Source organism: Cyphellophora europaea (genome assembly GCF_000365145.1).
Source record: "Cyphellophora europaea CBS 101466 unplaced genomic scaffold supercont1.1, whole genome shotgun sequence".
Classification (NCBI taxonomy): domain Eukaryota; kingdom Fungi; phylum Ascomycota; class Eurotiomycetes; order Chaetothyriales; family Cyphellophoraceae; genus Cyphellophora; species Cyphellophora europaea.
This window is the reverse complement of record NW_008481797.1, coordinates 2770105-2788473: the sequence shown is the minus strand read 5'-3', so window position 1 is coordinate 2788473 and position 18369 is coordinate 2770105. Positions and strand designations below refer to the sequence as shown.

Here is an 18369-nt window from a genome sequence, read left to right as displayed (position 1 = left end):
ATGCGCTTCTATGAGCGCAGCCCGGGTACGGGTGAATTGAGGCGAGATGTAATACTCGAAGAGAGGGTCGTTTGGGCGGTATGCGGCGAGATGGAGGCTGGTTGGAACTGAACGCTAGGATGCAGGGGGAGTGGAATATCTTCACAGTTTCCTTTACGGTCGGAACGGCGAAAGTTGGGCGAAGGAGGGCGTGTTGAGGGGTTGCTCAGGAGGGCTGCAGAGGCTGAAACCGAGGAGAAACCGGCCAAGGCGATCGGACAGTGATTGGCGGATGTGGTGTAGTATTGAGTGTATCGGAAGGAAGCGAGCGAGGTGCGCGGTAAACGATCGACTTGAGTGGTGTGTTGGTGATAGGATTGTAAAGTAGAAGGGGATGATGAAGAAGAAGAAGAAGATGTAGCGACGGCGAGCAACACAATTGTTCAGCAGTGCAGGGCTGACTCAACTGCGATGGGGGCTGTACATTTCGAGTTAGGTACGAGCACGCCCAAAAGACTTACGCAGTGGGTTCGAGGGATTGGCCGAGGACCCAATTAGCACGCTGCCCAGAGATGCCCGAGCTGCCCAGATTGGTTCGATGTGTTGGGCGGGTCAGTTGCAGTTCGAGTTGTGCTGCGCGCCTTTTTTCGATCTTTTTCGTTCCGAGCTTCTCTCACGCCTCCTTGTAGTCGGTAGACTGATGAAAAAAAAAACTTTTGCACGGCTTGCAACAGCGACAGCAGCATATACCAAATAAACAGCCAGCCAGTCAGCCAGCCATTGACGGGCACGAGTATCCTCTCATTCTCCTTGTTCTCCCGTTCCAAAAAATCCCCGGGTCCCGCGTGTCCGTGTCCACAATCCAAACTTCGCGGTGGCAGGTGGGGTTCTCGACCGAGCCAAGCACCCCCCAAAATAGACACAGCCACCTCGCTTGAGCCCTGGGATACTGCCACCAGCGTTCGCCTGACAACCTGCTGAGGCTGGGCATTGGTCGTGTGACGGAGACACTGGTTTGATTACCGTCCCAAGGATGTGCGAGTGAAGGGCGGTGGAAAAGCATTCGAAGGCGAGCCGGCCGGTATGAAGGCATCCCTGGCCAAAGGCCCTGCCAGGCCGCTGGCCGCCTTGATTAAAATCACGCCGTCGCCAAACTCGACTATCTATACCACGGCTGTCCTATCCAAGCTCAGGACCTTTGGCGAAGTTATTGAGTTCAAGAAGCTCGACGGCCAGGAGAGAACCACGGCGGGCAAAATCTACCATGCCCGCTTTAGCTCCCAACAGAGCCTGAACAAGGCACTGGACGCCAGCCCGCTCACCGTCGACGTCGGCACGGTCGACGCTCCTCATCCGCAGACGCTGGATCCGTACAACGCCTTTGGACTCCAGGACCGACGGCAAATCACGCCCGCCTCCTTCACCTGCACTGTCACACCACGGACGGAGCTCCCCGTGAACACCGCGGCCCAACAACGCCTGATCCAACACAGTGGCACCAAGGCCCTCTACGACAGCCTGCTCGAGTGTGGCGCTCCCATGAACCAAATAGCGGGGTTCTCGATGAAACCTGCTTCGGCGGCGGCGGAGGTAGCTGGCGTGGACGAGCAGCGCGAACGAGCAAGCGTGGGACGCGAGCCGTTGAAGCTCATGGATCTCTACCGCGATGCACTGAGCAAGAGGAGTCAGTGAGGCGAAAGTACCATGTGATATGAGGCGCAAGTGTAAAAACCATGTTGAGAGCCATTATAATTATATTAGATCACTTTCTCGGGACATCGAGCCTGTTCTATACAATCATTCATTTCGTTTCATCTCATCTCGCCTCATTGTCCGTGCTCTTCCCCCCAGATCCCAATCACAGTCACACAGACACACTTCGACAAATTTTAACTGATGAACGATAAAAATAAATCCCCCATCGCTCAAAAACTGTAGAGAAACGCCAACAGAAAGGGTATCATCATGAACCACACAAAGCACCAAAAGTCCAACACAAAACAGATCCAAGCCATCAGATCCCGTTGCCCTCCCACCAACATCATCATGAATATCGCGGTTGATATCGTCTTCCCATCCAAATCCAGACGCTCCTCCATTCCCTTCTCACCCTGCTGTCTGCATCACCGATGAAAGAACAACCTCATCAGGCCGCAAGTCCAATCAACCATACCGCCGCTCCCGGTCCGGCACCGAACCGACTCCGCTCGCCACCGCCACCACCACCGCGCCGATACCTCGTCACCACCCGCGAGCCCAGTGCGTAGGGCGAGTAAGGATAAAGCTCCTGTTCACAAGCGGCGAACCGCAATCCATCAAAATCAGCCTTTGTGTTTCTCTCTTTTTTGTTCTTTCTCAAGTTCTCACGCAGAAAATTTCTCTCAGCAGGCGGGCTTTTGAGCCGGTTCTCCTTTCCCGGAGTTGTGAATCTCTGTGGGGGGGGAAAAGATAAGGGAGGACGATACGTGCGCCCATGCATGCACGTGCTAGAGACGTGGGGTAGGGCCCGCCCGCGAGCCTCGCTTCCCCATGTATCACATGCCGTAGAAGAAGGGCAATGCCGGTCCCTGTAGACACCAGAAAGGGATGGGAGAATGAGCGTGCTGCTTTTGCAAGGATATGGGGGAAGCAGAATGGTGTGCAAATGGGCTGCTGGCAGGAATCACGACTCGTCTCCTCGAATGCTCTCGTCTTTCTTGCTCTCAACCCTTCCCTACTCGATCTCTCCTCTTTCTCTCGCACACACACACACACACACACACACTCTCTCTCTCTCTCTGCTGCTGCTTCCTCTCCGACTCCAGCCACCCCCTCCAGAAAAGGTACGGGCACGGACATCATCATGAAGGGCACACATGAAGTAAGAAAGAGAAAAGCGAATGAGACAGAAAGAGTGAGGAGGAAGAGAGAGAGGCAGAGGAGAGATCAAGTAAATCCAAAAGCACTCACACTCGTGGTCCTCGCGCCGCCGACCCTCGTGCTCCGCGCAAACGCCGTGTTATTGGCGGTATAATCCGGCGGCGCGCCACCGCTGACGGGCGCGCTGGTCGCGATGCTGGCGTGCCGCTGCGCGTGCAGCAGCGGCGCCACCTCGTCGTAGTCGGGGCTCTCGAGGCCCAAGCCTAGGTTCAGGCCGAACTGGCGCTCGATCTCGGCGAGAAGAGCGGCTTCTTCTTCCTCGGTCGCCGCCATGCCGTGGTACGGTGCCGCGGTCGGCGGGGGCGTGCCACCCTCGGCGCTGACTTGCACGGGGCACTTGAGCGTGATGTGCGGCGTGCTCACGCTGGTGCCGGGGGTGTTGTAGCTGAGCATGAGGTCCAGGGTGTAGGTGCGCGAGATGATGCAGCTGTGGAACGTGGGCAGGAAGACCTTGGTTTTGCTGTTGCCCTGTGGCGTGGGAAGCGCAAGCGGGACCAACACCTGGGCCGTGTAGAAGGGGAGGTCTGGGTTGTAGGCCGCGCTGGGTTCTGGGACGTTGCTGGCCGTGCTAGATGAGGCGGACCACGTTGAGGGCCGCCTGGCGTCCGTGCATGCCGAGACAGCAGAACTCGTGCGACTGATCGGGCTCGTGCCGGGGGCGTGTCGGGTCCATGTCACGGTGCTGAGGTTGCGCTGAGAGAGCTCGATGGATTCCGAGTAGACGCCGTGCAAGGTGCTCCAATTATCGTAGCGATGGATCTCTGGGAGGACGCGGTATGGCGCCGCGCCGAAGAAAGTGTAGGCCCTCAGCCTGCTCGTGATGCAGCCCATGGACGGGGGGTGATCGCCTTCGGCAACGGGATCAAAGCGCAAGCACACGGTCGTGTTGGTGGACACGGGTTCGGTGATCCTCTTGCTCGGGTGTGGCAGGCGGAAGCTCCGCGGCTGCGTCGTCTCAGCCGTGATGCGACCGACCTTGCCGATCTTGAAGAGGCCCTTCTTGACCGATCGCTCACGCCGCAGCGCATACAGGCCGTCGTCGTCGATGTGCACTGGTGGCGCCTCGTCCTTGGCCGGAACGATGAGGACCTTCTTAGTCTGCTCGGCGAGGTCGAAGGGCTTGCCATTCGCCAGGCGGCTTGTGGCACGCACGCGGACGGCGTATGACACACGGCTCATAGCAGGGGCGATGTCGTCCATCAGCGCATGGCCGTCACCGGCAATGGTGGGGTCACCCATGGATGGTGGCAACTCGAGATGGGGTTTGCGCACGCCTTCGTGGTCGACTTTGTGGGAGCAAACATATGGAAGCAGAGTTGGGGGCACGCGGAAGAGAAAAGGGACGCTGTAGGTAGTGTCTGCGCGTAAGATGTTGTCAAGCGGTAGCTCGTCGCCATCAACAGGCTGTAAGAGCTTGAGGAAGGCATGTTTGCCAGTAGTACGCCCCGTGGTGGGCGCGGTGGAGGCGAGCTTCTCGACATAGGTGGCCGAGTGACCCTCAAAGGTGATGATGAGCTCCTCCAGCGGCGTGTCTTTCTCGAAACGTAGCTCGACGTGGCCTTGGATGCTATCGTGGGTGGAGTAAACGTTGACGAACTCGACTTCTTGGCCCTCGAGCACTATCTCGATTTCACTCTTCTTGCGGAGGACGATGCCGGCGATGGTGGACCGTCGGCGACCATCTTGCAACGCATTGGTCGGTAGTGAACGTGCGCGACCAGCAAACTGCGGCACCGTTGTTGACAGCAGCGAAGGCATATCTCCAGGAGTAGTTGTGACGCTCCCGTCCATGGACATGACGGCCGAGGACGGCCTGTAGATAAAGGCCTTGGAAGTCTGGGGAGGAGGGGCTGCCGAATGCTGATTGGCGATGTTGGTGGGGGGATCGATGGGATGTGCGCCGGAAAGGCGGCCGAGCAATCTTGTGGTTGGTGAGGTGAATCGTTGGAAGCACGTCCCAAGGACTGGCTTTGTCGCGTGATCCGGTTGTTCTGATACGGCTTTCTCCTAGGACAGAGAGCTGGGAGCGGAGATCGGGTGGTCTGCAGAAAAGGTGTTTGATTGACCGCGGTCGGGCTCTGGTGGGAAATAGCAGACCTCTTTTATCAAGGGCAGAGTCGAACGCGACTCCGCGTAATGGTGCTGAGCACATCTTATACCAATCGGCTGGGATTGGCCTTATGCCAGAGCATACCCATGTTGGGCAAAGGCGTGCTTCAGGGCCGCCATCAGCAGCAGAAACAGGCCATGACTCACCGACGGTTCTCGATGAACAGGTGCTTTACCACAAGGCCCAAGGGCGTGGAAGTCAGCGGCATCTACATCCGAGAAGCATCCCTGCACCATTCAACGGTGGCTTGCATACGGCCAGCAGGTCCTGATTGGAAGCTGTAGGAGCAACGACACCGTAGGCTTCTCCATTCTTTGTAAGCGGGCCTCGGGGCTGGGTCCACCTGGGCTGTAGGGGTCTCCAGAATTTGAGGTTCATGACTCCAGGGCCTTGTCAACGGAGGGCGCATATTGATGCCCGGAGCAGAGACGATGTGGGTATCTAAGATCCACGCTTTCTCAATTCCCAGTTCCACGTGCGTGGGTTGACTCCGTATGCTCGAAACAAATCCTCATCGTTGACCTCTGCTCATCTTGATGGAAGATGACTCTATGACACAGCAGACCGACATCAGCCGACCTCAATGTTCGTATGAGTTATATACGGTACAGTCGTTATCATCGTTTTCCTGGTCGCATTGCCAAACTGCCAGCCAACGGCCAAGCGCGTCTGTAGCTCTACCAAGTTTTCTGCTGTATAAAAACAATGGTACATTTCCAATCAACCGAGCGCATCCATTGCCCCTTCGAGTGCCCCCACAACGACCGTGACAGCATCCTGCTTGCTGCTAAATCCTCTCTCCACCCGTCGTATACGCTTGCTTTAACAACCGACGTACTTCACTTCACCTACGTCTTCAAATCCGATGGAGTAATCCGAGTACCGAGATCCTGGTCTTATTACTCAAAAAGCGTGGGGCAACCATACGCTGACCTGTGTACGTACGGAGCCACACTCGGGCACGCCCTCTGACTTGATCGACAGGTACCAGAGAAGACCGACGTCGGCCGATGCATCTCGCTTTCCATCTTCGCGCCATCTGCCACGTCGAGTTAGATCTGGCTTGTGGCTTGCCTGGCTGGCTTCGTTCAGCAGGTTCCAGGCCTGACCATCGTGTCAGCATAATCTCGAGCCTTGCTCACGGACGGTCGGATCCGAGATGCTCAGTCGAAGGAGCCAAGCCACCGACCGCAGCATAAGGAAGGCCCTGTTATCATAATCTATCGTGACTCAATTAGATCTGCCCTTGCCCCGTCTAATCGACCTTGACGCCAGAGTATATCTGCCTCACAAACGCGTAGGCCGTCAGGAATCCTACCGTCCCCGTCGCCAATCCATATACAGTGCACGCCAATCCCGCATAGCTGAAGAACAACAGACTGCTCACAAACCCGTCGATGTGCAGCCGTGTCGTATAGTACCACGCCGAGTACACGAATATCCAGAAACCAGAAGCGCCACCTACGAAGAAGGACTGCCACCACCAATGGTAGTTCTCCGCATTTAGAAGAAGATACGTGGAGATCAATACCGTCTCCGCCACCGTGATGGTCAGTAGTGCCGATATGATGCTGAGAAAGCCGAAAACGTAGTAGTACGACGACTTGTCCAGGTAGAGCGACTTGAAAACGAAAAGGAGTTCGATGAAGAGTACCGCGAAGGGGATCAAGCCCGCAAGCAACGGGAGTGCAAACGGGTTGCGCGTATACCACTGTTGAGGCGGAATTTGCCGAGGAATGCTGCTCGTACGCGTCGGGTGCTCCATTACGGGGGCGCGATGAAAGCCGTAGTGCGAGCCAAGGTGGACGAGCGGTACCTGGATGAGGAGCCAAAGGCAAGCAAGTGCCAGCAGTGTTGTGAAAGGAAGTGCCGTAGAGGACGCTTGCGACCAGGTGAAGAGGTTGAGGACGAATATGAAGGCAAACGTGAGGCCAGGGAAGAGGAGCGCCGTCTGGGACTAATGTTAGCTGAGCACCACCTGGGAACGGACCTAAACTTACCAGAGCGGCGTTCTTCTTGTAGTTCTGGCCACCAAACGTCTTGTACACCCGGGCAGAGCAGTAGCCCGAGAAACTACCGGCAAAAACAAACAGACCAACGCCAACGCTGATGAATCCTCCACGCCAGCTGGGGTTGAGTACACCAAAAGTGCTCAGAACCAAGAGCCCGGCCACCATGAAGATAAGTTGCATGCCAGATCCGACCACAGGAGCCAGAAGTCCCCCGTAGGCTGGTGCGCGGAAAACATCGCCGTGTAGGAGTTTCCAACCACTCAGATCCTCCACTACCTCCTCATCCGACGGGTCCCCGTCAGCACCAGCCTCATTCAGTTTCTCGAGCAAGCCAGAGCCTGCCTTTTTCTGGACTGTCTTCTTGACCTTCAAGCGAGCCTCTTCGAGCACGCCGTCGCCTCTGCCCTTGAGATCGCCTTGCATGGTGCGACCCCAGATGACAACACAAACCGCGCCAAGGATGCCCGATATGATCAACGAGTTGACAATCGCCAACCAGTGCGTGAATGACGTCTCAGCCTGATCGCTGAAATATAGGTCCCATCGATGCTCCCACTCAATCTCATCCGTCTCGCGGAAGTAGATCGAGTAGGTGTACGGAATGGTCAGCGTTGCTCCGTCATTCATATCAATCTCGTTCGCGGGGATGTACGACGAATCGGGATACTGCTGATGCAGGCCACTATCCTTCGGAGGGATGAAGAGCGAGAATTCCTTGTGATCGGCCTGCACGTCAAGCGGGCATCCCGTCTCGTTGCGTTGAGCCGCATCCATGCTCTTGGGATACACTTCAAATGCCACCACGACTTTCCCGCCATTGTCGCCTGCTCGGCCAGCAGCCTTTCTCCAGCGCACAACGATAGTGTAGTGATTGTTCATGAAGTACCGCGGCTTCCCCGTCGAGGCATCATAGTCTTTATAGCCGAGTTTGAAACCGCTCGAGTAGTATTTCTTCGACCGGTCGACCGTGACGAACGAAGTAGCTCCCGGGAGGTTATCAAGGATCCATTCCGCAACATACCCATCATCGATGAGCTGGCGAGCCCATTCAACGTCTTGTCGGGTCGCAACGCGATCACAGAGATATTGACACTCAATGTCCTGGCCCATATTGACTTCGAAATCCGAGTTCATAATCCTATCGCCGCGCAGCACTTCGCCCAGGTTCAGCGCGATGGAATGCCCGCTCGCATACCGAGATCCCAAGTGTTTTTCGCCCGAAGGAGGACACACGAACGGCAGATCGTAATACGCATATTGCAATTGGCTGTTATCGGAATAGACCTTGTTCACGAGTAAGGGGATATTCTCGTCGGTCTTGTAGCTTCGAATTGAGTAGCCTGTGCGACGCGGTTAGGGCTGTGTTATTTTGCCTGACCTGGCGTTTGTGCGAGGGAGACCTCTCCTAGGGCTGACTTACCCGGTACATAAAAGCTATTTGCAAGACTCGCGAAGAGCAGGAGAAGTAGGCTTATCGAGGAGGCACTGAAGCCTCTCGACATCGCCATCGTGATCCTGGGAGGAGGATCAAATGAGGGAGCGAGCGGAATTGGCACCGAATGCCGGTTGCTTAAGGGAGGAGATAAGACACGAGGGCAGAAGCCAAACAAGAGAATCAGAAAAAGGTGCTGCAGGCCTCACAGCACTCTCGGCAAAGAGGCCTATCTAATGATCATCATGGGAACGGTACGTTATGCCTTGTCAGCGGCAAAGGATGAGATGCGGCGAAAGGTGCAATGGTTGCGTTGGGGGATGCGCAGGATGCTGCTTATGCGAGGCCGCGCGAACCTCCACCATGCCAGCCGTTGGTGGTGCCCGCTCCGGACTGGCCGCCCGGGCGATTTAGGCTTTGGAACCCCTGAAAAACATGCCAGGCTAAGGCATTGTGCATTGCAGGGGTAGCTTGGGATAGCTGGACGGCTCATTCTCCTTTCTTCAGCAGCAGCAGGTCTACGTCGATCGAGCCGTAGCACAACCGTTTGGCAGAAGAGTCCGAGAACCATGAGACTCATGCAAAGGTGAGGGAGGCGGTGACGGTACCCTGTAATCAATCTTTGGGGCCAGATGACTACGGCGAGACATCAGACCAGATTGGAAATGCTGCAATGCAATGTGCATGCACGGCTTGCGCGATCGGAGATCCTTGGCTCGTTTAATAATGGCCTCATCAATCATCGTTCGACATGCGCACCCGTCCCGTGCGCGTCGCGGGCTGCGAAACCTACATTGTGCATGGATACTGTCTGAAGCACGATGGCATGGATGGTCGATGCCGTCGTTGGACCGTCGAGTTGTTGCGTGGAGCGGTATTGATGGAGTACGACTGTTCTGCCAGGTCTACGCTTCCAATGAGAAAGTCCTTCGCCCTACACCAAGCCGGTGCAGAAGTCTCCCACCAGCTCCGCCACTTGCTCACTCGCTTCAACACAATGCCAATGACCAACCCCCTTCAGCACCTCCAGCTGCTTCTTTCCCGTCGCCAGCTCGCCGAGAATAAGCTTACATCCCTCCAGCGGCGCAGACTTGTCCTCCTCACCCGCCACAATGAGAATCGGGCACTTCACTTTGGCGTACTCCGGTGGCGTCGCCTTCTCAATCGCCTTGCAGTTGGCAATGTATCCCCGTGGGTCCTGCGCGAGAAGCATCTCCCGGACGAAGGCCTTGTGCAGTGGCGTGGCGAGCGAGCCGGTGGCGCGGTAGGGGATCGTGTTTGCCATGGTCTCAATACCACCTGAATTACAGTGTCAGTAGTTGGCGTCAGTGGCACACAGTTGACAACACCGAAGCGACATACCATCTTGAACCACGGGAACCCGCTGCTTGAATACCTCTGCCACTTGCTCAGAGGGATGCACCGGCCCAATGCAGATGCCAGCCACCACTCTCTCCGGGTTGGTGGCTGCAAGGTGGGTAGGGAGCATTCCGCCCATGCTATTGTCGATGTCAGAGTATTGTCTCGTCTTCGCTACGCACTGGGGAAATGAGCGAGATCCACGGTAACGCACCTATACCCCACCACCACAGCCTTCTGAATCTCCAACTGATCCAGCAGGGCAACGATATCCTTCCCAATGCCGGCCACGCTCGTGTCTGGATCCTTCTTCCACTCGTCCTCCTTGAAGCTCCGGCCCGCGAGGTAATTGTCGAAAACCACGCAGCGAAAGCCTTTGCCCGTCAACGCGGGAAGAACAGGGTAGTAGTAGTTCTGTGAGGACCCGAGACCGTGTACAAAGATGATGGCGAGCTTGGCGGACGCATCATCTGTGGGCGGCAGGTCTGTGTAGTGCAGAGTGTGCCCATTGACCGTCGTGAAAGGCATGGTGAGGGTGGCAGCACTGCTGTATGGTCTTCGGATAAGAGCCCTGTGACGGACCAGACTCGTAAGGTTACCCGCTTGTGAACTGCGCAATCGACTTTCCAATCGAGTCACCGGTGTATATAGCCGCGAGAGCAGATGTAGTGACGGCAGTTGCACACGTATAGCAAGACCGAAGGCTGTAGACAAAGACCGCGAGGACATCGAGTTACGACATAGGTTCTTCGGAAGAAGACTTATGAGATGGAGAAATCCACCTCGTGTACGAGGGGTCGGATCGGTGCACGGCAATGCACCCGACTGACGACCCTTTTCTTTGCCAGCCTTGGGAGAAAAGGATGAACATAACCCGAGCAGAGTCAGTGAAGCCTTGTGAGACGTGAGTGGGTTTTTTTCTCATTGTATTCTCTGGCAGGCTATCAGTGCCACGGTTGGCTTATAAGTCGATACCGGGTATGCGGTTCTGCTCACCAACCCTCCAAGATACACTTTTGAGCATCGATCACCCCCCGTATAACACTTCTCTGTACACAATATGATACTACCATAGATAACTATCAAGTGATATGCCACGCTTGCTCTGTGTATTTTGTGATTCCCAATTCTCAGACAGAGTCCCGGCCGAGGCTGAAGCAATTCCCAGACTCCCCAGTCCGACTGTGTAGAAGTGTACACACCGGGAATATGCAATCAAGCCATTAATCAATGTCCCTCGCTAAAACAAATGAAACAACTCCCGGTTCCTCTTTTCTGCGGCATAATTATGGCCAAAGCTGTTTGGCTCCTAGGTGGTAGCAGATGCCGGACGAGACCGTTGACCCCAATCATTAGCGCTGGTCTTTTCAATGCTTTTTGAGTCTAAGAACACGCAATTGCTCTCACAGGGTGGGACGAAGGCGCTCGAATATCGTCTCGAAAGAGCGAGGCCGGGGAGCGAATTGACCTCACTTCCATGAAGACGACTGGTAGCAGCAGTAGGCGAAATTAGACGCCACGCTATAAAGTAACATCGAGAACAAGGCTGACATCTTTGACCTGAGGCCCAGCGAGATCTTCGAGCACGGGTATCAGATCTAATAGCTCGTTGTCGTGGGCGTCGGAAAACCAGGAGCTGATGGGTACGGCGTGCTGTGGATGGAAGATGTAGGACGTTGGCGAATTATCGATGATGATTGTCTCTTTCAAGTCACGGCCAACCTGCGAGAGATCCTGCATTATATCAGTAAAGTGCCCTGTACTCTAGGCCCAGAAATACGTACCTTGACATAATTGCCTTGGTGATTGTAACAGCTCTCGCGGAACAGCCGATGATGGACAACATGGTGGATGTCAAGCTGATCGAGGAGAGGATCGCCATACTTTGAGACGGACGCGGTAAATACTACCACTTCGTAGAGCTCGCCCACTCGTTTCATGAACTGGTCAACGCCTGGCCTTTTAATGACGTAAACATTGTGATACTGGCCTTCAATTTCAACGGGGATCGTGAAGTCGGCTTGATTGAGGATTTTGAAGCTGCTGTGGACCAGTGTCTCGTCCAGATCGAGTATCAGACATTTACGTCCCTTCAAGGGTGGTTGTGCGGGAGGGAGAAGCCAGTTCTGTTTCTCGACTGGGGCTTCTGGCATAGCAGGCACCGTTCCAACCTGTTCCTGCCTTTGCGAAAGTGGTGGTGGCGGCGGCAAGGGGACTTGAGGCTGCAGCTCCGCGGGTTGTACCGGCTCATCAACGACTTGGGGCTCAGGCTCGGGCACAACTGGCGCATCTGGCATGTCAACATCTTTCGCCTCTGGTTTTATTTGTTCGGTTTGGCTGTACCGGCTGTCGCGGGGTTCTTCTTGCGCTGTTGAGATTCCGGTGCTAGCATTTGGTGCGACTTTTTCGTTGATTTCATCTTCCGGGTCTGGTTTCGCCCCAGCTGACGTTACCTTCTCTTCGTCATGTACCTCCTGCTTTTCGTTCAGCTGTTTGGCTTCTGCATCCTTCTCGAGAGACGTCTCTGTGGCTTCGGTCGGCCGGGGTGCTTTTGCTTGAGCTGGGGGCACCGTGGTTTTCTTCACGGGTACCGGGGCCGTATCATTCTTGATTTCGTCATCACCTCCAGATGGGCTGCAGCAATTCCCCAGGAAAGCCAGGAAGCCTGATCGTGATTTTTTCTCGCCTTTCGCGCCATCGTTCTGAGGTAAAGGGGGTACGGGCTCCTTGGGGTCTGCAGGTCTCGCAGCTCTGCCAGATCTGCGACTGCTTCGACTATTGTTTCTGCTACGCGTCAGAATGCTGCGTTTTGAGCCGCGCCGAGCTGCTGGCGGAGCTTCCGACGACGTATTAGGTGCGGGCGATATCGCGAGCTGAGTCGTGCCGGGCTGTGTGGATGAGGTTCGGGAGGGGATATTGACTTGTGTCGACTTTTGCTCCTGCTCTGTCATTGTCTCATTTGAGAGCGGTTCGGTGGTAGTCGCCGAAGGAGCAGCATCCTCAGATGTAACAGGGAGACCTAGGTAACCAAAAAATTTAGCGACGCATTCGGGGATAGCCAGTATTGCCATAGAATAGGCGGGCGGAATAGTAAGTACCTGCACCAGGCTGAGCGCTACTCATGTGGGGCGATCGAGGCCTGTCGAGGCCGTAATCGTGACCGGCGGTCGCAGCAGAAGAAGCGAGGTAAACTTCTGCTCATGTACAAGAAGAAAAGTAGTAGGACAGCGATTCGAATAGATTAACTGTGATGAGTTCGGGGTGGTAGCGAGCCGCAGACGGTCAGGCGGCTGGTCGAGATTCCGGGGGTCGAAGCGCTCCGCGGTCTCAAGCTGTCTGAATTATCGTGCGAGAACGCGCGACAGCTACCAGGCGCGATGGAAGCCGATCGCACAGCACCAGAAAGAGCTACCTGAGGGTGGTGGTAGATGAAGTGAAGATTCAAAGGAGCTCGTCGAAGTTGGATCGTGTGGGATTTGGTGAGCAAGCAGGCGCGACGAGGGAAACCGAGGACAGGCGTAGCGGAAAGGGCAGCGCAAGCGCAAGTGGCGCCCAGAGATGGCCAGTGGAACAGCTGCAGGCCTGCAAGAGATGGCTGTGATCAAGCTTGGGGCTTGGAGCCACGGGCAGTGGGCGAGCGGCGGGTGATGAAGGCGGATGAAGTGGATGCTGAAGTTGGCATGAGTTGATGAAATTGCATCGGGCTGCACGAATAAGAAGCCTTGTTACAAGGGCCCTAACGATAAACTATGGCGGTGGCGGCTATGGCCTTCCCCACCCCCCAAGCCGCCTATCCCAACTCCGGCTGGAAAGTTCGCTCCCTCAATTATTCCCACTGCCGTAGAGGCCTTTTATTTCAATGTAGTACGAAGGTCAACCTGTATATCATGCTCGAACCTCATCGTTTGGTTGCCGCCGCTCTAGTCGCGATATCAAGTAGAACCCGAAGGTGGATATTTATGACGATCCTACTGTGGCTCGTGCTTGGTCGGAAACAGACCATGCGGCGCAAAGACAGTCCAAATCAAGCCTGATAGTCAACAGACCAGGCTCTTGATGTCGTCTGATGCCGCTGTGAGGTCTGTGCAACGATCCGGTTAGACTATGCCACACCCCGGACCTTGACCTTGACGGAGAATTGCTTGGGTTTAACAAACCACCAGTTCGTCGTCTCCCACGACTTGTTGGACGCCAGCTCCAGATCATACGATCGAAGCAGCTCCGGTATCAGCTTGGACATCTCCAAGGTAGAAATATGTCGCCCGATACAGGTGCGTGAGCCCAGGCCGAACTAATGGACCCTGTCAGAGAGAACATCGTGGAGACCATGGCTTACCGGAAGATAATAGCCGTCCATCTGTCTGAGCCTATCACCACCTTCCTTCTCAACCTCAAGCCATCGTTCTGGCTTGAATGTATATGGATCTTCAAAGACGGATTTGTTGAAGTGCGCACACCATGCGTTGACACCGACAACTGTCCCCCCAGGAAAGAAACGATTAGAGACGGTCAATCCTTCTTCAGGGACCACCCGCCAGAGTGGCAAGCCTACAGCTGAGTGGCATCTCATGCCCTCCTTCATCACCGCTTGTAGGTAGGGCATCTGCTGTGCTTCCTTGAACTGGATGGGCCGACTGATCTTACCATCAGCCGCGAATTGATCGATCTCATCTCTCAGCCTCTGCAGCTTGTCTGGGTTCCTCACGAGGTGATATAGAATCCCCGAAATGGTCGATGCTGTTGTATCAGAGCCTGCCGTGATGTTACTCAGTCCTGCCGCATACACATTGTATTTGGTGACTTTCCCGGGCTCTTTGTTGTGGGCAATCAATAGCTTTTCCAGAAAGTCTTGCGGCCCAGTCTGGTCCTCAGTCCTCTCTGTCAACTTCTCAACATCCTGGGAAGCGGTCTTTTCATCCATCCACTTCTGGATGCAAGAGTTGAGGCGAGCTCCTAGAGGGAGAATCAGCCAGCCTAAATGAGAAGACTCTTGGGTAGCAGAACGAGAAATGGGAGAGTGTTCCCGATAGAGTACCCAGCTAACAGTTGACACCGAGAAGACCTGCAGGGAAACTCACGTGCGCCAGCACCAGAGGCCTTGATCTTAGTCGTGATAGGCCAAAGAATTGGGTGTAATCCTGCAGACATTAGCCAACCTGAATCGGTGCCTCTCCTCAAAGGGAGGTTTGGCGCGATGGGACGAGATCGTGAGGGAATAGCAAACTGGCGTCACACTTCCCCAAGTGCACAACTTGTTCTCTGCTCTGAGGTGCGAAGCGAAGAAATCGAATGCTCATCGACAATGCCCGTTCGCAGCAGTCTATGAGCAAGACGTTGGGGGACACCAAAACGCTCGATGCACCCCAATGTGGACAACTTACGAGCATAGATACCAATCAAGGTAGAGTACCTCAGCACGTCCTCCAACATCGCAATGAGACTGTCCACGTCCAGACCGGTATCCAGAAAACCGAATCGCTTCGAGTATGTCAAATAGGCGATGACATCGAACGCATAGCATTGGACCCAGTGAGCCATATTGATAGTCTTACCAGCATTCGCCACTTCGGTCATACGTTGATTGAAGAGCTCCAAGCATTCGTCCACGTATGGTTCTAGTCAGATCAGTATGGCTCCAACAGAGGCATAGTAACATGGCAATAGGCGGCAGCGGGGTTGGTTGGTGTTGGCGATGTATGATGTAGAAGCATGGAATTGCAACTGACCATAGTGCACTAGACTACTCATCGAGTACAGCGCTTGAAACTTGCGTCGTTCTTCGCTGTGCTTTTTCATGTCTCTCAAGGTGAACAACGACCATCTCTCGGGATCTGGGTGCTTCCAACCTTCATACCAGTCGGATTTGGGAAATCTGGAATTGATCGCATAGACGGCCTTGATGACGTCCGGGTCGTCGATGGAATACATGTTGGGTGCAACGCGAACGACCGGTCCATGTTTTCTGTGAAGCTCGATGTTTTCCCATTCAAAGGACCCGTTCCTGACCCGCTGGAGATACCATAGGTTAGTGAGACGTGCCAAAAAGGGACCTGGCACTGTTCGCAGTGGCGACAGGAGAGTCTGGGTGACGATGGTTAGCAGCCTTGCTGCCACCAAGGCAATAGCAGCGAAGATCAAGTACTGAGTGTGCATGTTGAACGGGTCCTGGACCGAAGTGCTGTCGCGAGTTGCAAATCGCTGGGCCTGCCGTGTCTCGAGACTTAATACGATACCTTGCGAAGACTGTTTGCAGGCTTCACGCTCGTAGATGGGTTTGAGTCTCCCTGCTTGATACTCCAGAAACTGAACGCAGTCCGTCCCTTTACGAGCTTGAAAGGAAATACTTTATCAATCAATGTTGATGATGCATGAGAGGCTTTCCTAAATCTCGCCTGTCAGCAGGATACCTAAATGCGCCTCGGATACAGCATGCGGGGGAGTCAGAGTTCATCAAAACCGCATGCTGGCTCACTCGGAACAGTTCCGGGAATATCTCTGAGGTTTCATAGTTCTATAGGCATGCGAAGTCGCTCGATCCCTATAATATAAAGACATAGCACTCGCTGCTGTTCTCATATCTCTCAGCCATCTACAAACTGAACAAGCAGGACCGAGCGAGGTTGCGCTATGTTTAGGTTTGTTCATATAGGCCTGCCACGATCAGCTAACCAAATCCTTAGCATGAGTACACAGTACTCTTGGGCAAAGCCCTAGAAGAGTGTTTCTTCGTTGCTCAGTGAGGCAAGCACGCAGATAGTGGCCGAAGCAAGACCATGGAACAAGGCTTGCTGCTTATGACGCCTGTGATGATCAAATGTTGAGATCTTCCACGCTATTTAGGAGGCTCCGAGGGTCCATGAGGCTCCATTTCAGTACCACATACAAGGAATGTGCCGAAAGAAAGCGAGGATCGGGGTGGTATCGAAGCTCAAGAAACAATAACGCCAAAAGGTTGGCGGAGGCCATTGAAAGGATGCTGCCAGGTGCCAGCCGCCTCCTGCCTCGCGTGCGCCCCCGAGCTTGTTCCTGCAGTCGCGTCACATGTGGGTCTGGCTTGGCAGACGTCACCCCATGTCTCAATGGCATCAAAAAGGTCACAAGAGCTGCTTCCTTACTACATTCTCTCGAATCCATCACAGCTCCAAACCACCCTCCATTGGTAATACTCTCTTCAAGACCCAAAGTCCGTACCTGAGTAACACCCGTGTCGTGATCATATTGACTGATTGCAAACAGAAGATACACATTTACCCCTCCGAACCAGCCCATTACCCCACTACCAGCATCATCATGCCTCGCGGAAACGCCTCAGTCACCAAGTGCCACTACAAAGGCAAGGATGAGGACTTCATCGTCTTCGTCGAGTCCGCCGACGATGTCGAGAAGTGGAAGAACGACTCCAGCATCCCTCTCGCCCAGGTCGTCAGCGGATTCAAGATCATGATCACACACAAGTCAGTATTTTGATTCACATCAGCCCGCACTAAAGCTCTGACACTGAAGTTGCAGGCAAGGAGCTCAAGGTCAACTCGACGGTGCCTCCAAGTCTCAGATCGAGAATGAGTTTGGCAGCTCGGACGAAGATGAAGCGATCAAGCAGATCCTAACCAAGGGTACCCTACAAGTTAGCGAGGTAATAAGCATTCTTATGCCCCTCAAGTCAAATCCACTGACATGCTATAGAACTCTGAGCGCAGTGGTGACACCAATATCACCAAGGGTGGCACCATCGGCCACGCCACCGGCAACCGCTAAACATGTTGTTTCGCGGGTTTGGAAGCAACACCACACCCCATAGCGATGGAGTTCTCAGGAAGGAAGACAAATGGATGATAGGAAAATGAACTGATCCATGATCAGAGGCAGGTGTGGCTTCCATACTTGGGCTGCTATGATCTAGGCCAGTGTGAGCTCATCACTAAAAAAGAGCACTGCCCACATGTCTGGCATCTACAAATCTACGTCTTAGCATGCTATCTGGGATGTTTCTGCAGCAGTGATTCGCTAGCCTTCTTGTGTGCTTCCAAACCCTGCTGGCGGTCCACGGCCAGTGCTGCATTACTAGGAACAATCAATGCGATGAAACCAAACAGTATGTAGCCGGCTGCGCGAAAACAGTGACGTCGCCCAACGTGCACCAACCCTCCTGCGGAGACGTACTGTATATCCGGATCCATAAGGCATATGCAACGTCAAAACAGCTTCGAGACTTTTGAAAATACGACAAGTGAGCTTTTGAACGGCCACAGAACTTTGTGGGGAGGTTTGGTGGTTTTGGTGGCTTATTATGTTTCTCTTTTCGATATGATTTGACGTAGCGGGCAACGCTTGACTAGATGGTTTCGCTCGACCAACGCTCTCACGCTATAAGAATGGTAAACGTACGTAAACGGTATAAACTCTTCGCCTTGTTCTTATTTCCCACACCACGCTTTGAGCGTATCGAGTCTGCCGTGAAAAAATGTCCTTTCCTTCCTGGGGTATATCCTTAGAACAACCAGCGTCCGACGATCTTGCAACAGGGACAGGAACCCTTCTTTAGTCTCAACTCTTGAGAT

General features: G+C 54.3%; 7 protein-coding genes across 7 annotated transcripts; 2 read left to right on the top strand and 5 right to left on the bottom strand.

Moving 5' to 3' along the window:
- Positions 1 to 1062: 1062 nt before the first annotated feature.
- Positions 1063 to 1671, top strand: HMPREF1541_01061 (uncharacterized protein; the record flags this gene model as incomplete). Its single annotated transcript, XM_008713362.1, has 1 exon — positions 1063 to 1671. The coding sequence occupies one exon, from the start codon at positions 1063 to 1065 to the stop codon at positions 1669 to 1671; it is 609 nt and encodes a 202-aa protein (XP_008711584.1).
- A 1233-nt stretch (positions 1672 to 2904) lies between these two features.
- Positions 2905 to 4695, bottom strand: HMPREF1541_01060 (uncharacterized protein; the record flags this gene model as incomplete). The annotated part of the gene is made up of 1 exon (XM_008713361.1): positions 2905 to 4695. The coding sequence occupies one exon, from the start codon at positions 4693 to 4695 to the stop codon at positions 2905 to 2907; it is 1791 nt and encodes a 596-aa protein (XP_008711583.1).
- Positions 4696 to 6263: 1568 nt separating this feature from the next.
- Positions 6264 to 8528, bottom strand: HMPREF1541_01059 (uncharacterized protein; the record flags this gene model as incomplete). Its single annotated transcript, XM_008713360.1, has 3 exons — positions 6264 to 6959; positions 7009 to 8360; positions 8441 to 8528. The coding sequence occupies 3 exons, from the start codon at positions 8526 to 8528 to the stop codon at positions 6264 to 6266; spliced, it is 2136 nt and encodes a 711-aa protein (XP_008711582.1).
- An 858-nt stretch (positions 8529 to 9386) lies between these two features.
- HMPREF1541_01058 (uncharacterized protein) lies at positions 9387 to 10339 on the bottom strand (the record flags this gene model as incomplete). The annotated part of the gene is made up of 3 exons (XM_008713359.1): positions 9387 to 9751; positions 9815 to 9951; positions 10026 to 10339. The coding sequence occupies 3 exons, from the start codon at positions 10337 to 10339 to the stop codon at positions 9387 to 9389; spliced, it is 816 nt and encodes a 271-aa protein (XP_008711581.1).
- A 993-nt stretch (positions 10340 to 11332) lies between these two features.
- On the bottom strand, positions 11333 to 12882 carry HMPREF1541_01057 (uncharacterized protein; the record flags this gene model as incomplete). Its single annotated transcript, XM_008713358.1, has 2 exons — positions 11333 to 11545; positions 11596 to 12882. The coding sequence occupies 2 exons, from the start codon at positions 12880 to 12882 to the stop codon at positions 11333 to 11335; spliced, it is 1500 nt and encodes a 499-aa protein (XP_008711580.1).
- A 1031-nt stretch (positions 12883 to 13913) lies between these two features.
- Positions 13914 to 15964, bottom strand: HMPREF1541_01056 (uncharacterized protein; the record flags this gene model as incomplete). The annotated part of the gene is made up of 5 exons (XM_008713357.1): positions 13914 to 14102; positions 14148 to 14761; positions 14890 to 14949; positions 15193 to 15426; positions 15538 to 15964. The coding sequence occupies 5 exons, from the start codon at positions 15962 to 15964 to the stop codon at positions 13914 to 13916; spliced, it is 1524 nt and encodes a 507-aa protein (XP_008711579.1).
- Positions 15965 to 17101: 1137 nt separating this feature from the next.
- Positions 17102 to 17566, top strand: HMPREF1541_01055 (uncharacterized protein; the record flags this gene model as incomplete). Its single annotated transcript, XM_008713356.1, has 3 exons — positions 17102 to 17265; positions 17321 to 17444; positions 17495 to 17566. 3 exons carry the CDS (start codon positions 17102 to 17104, stop codon positions 17564 to 17566), a joined length of 360 nt encoding a protein of 119 aa, XP_008711578.1.
- Between the last annotated feature and the right edge of the window lie 803 nt (positions 17567 to 18369).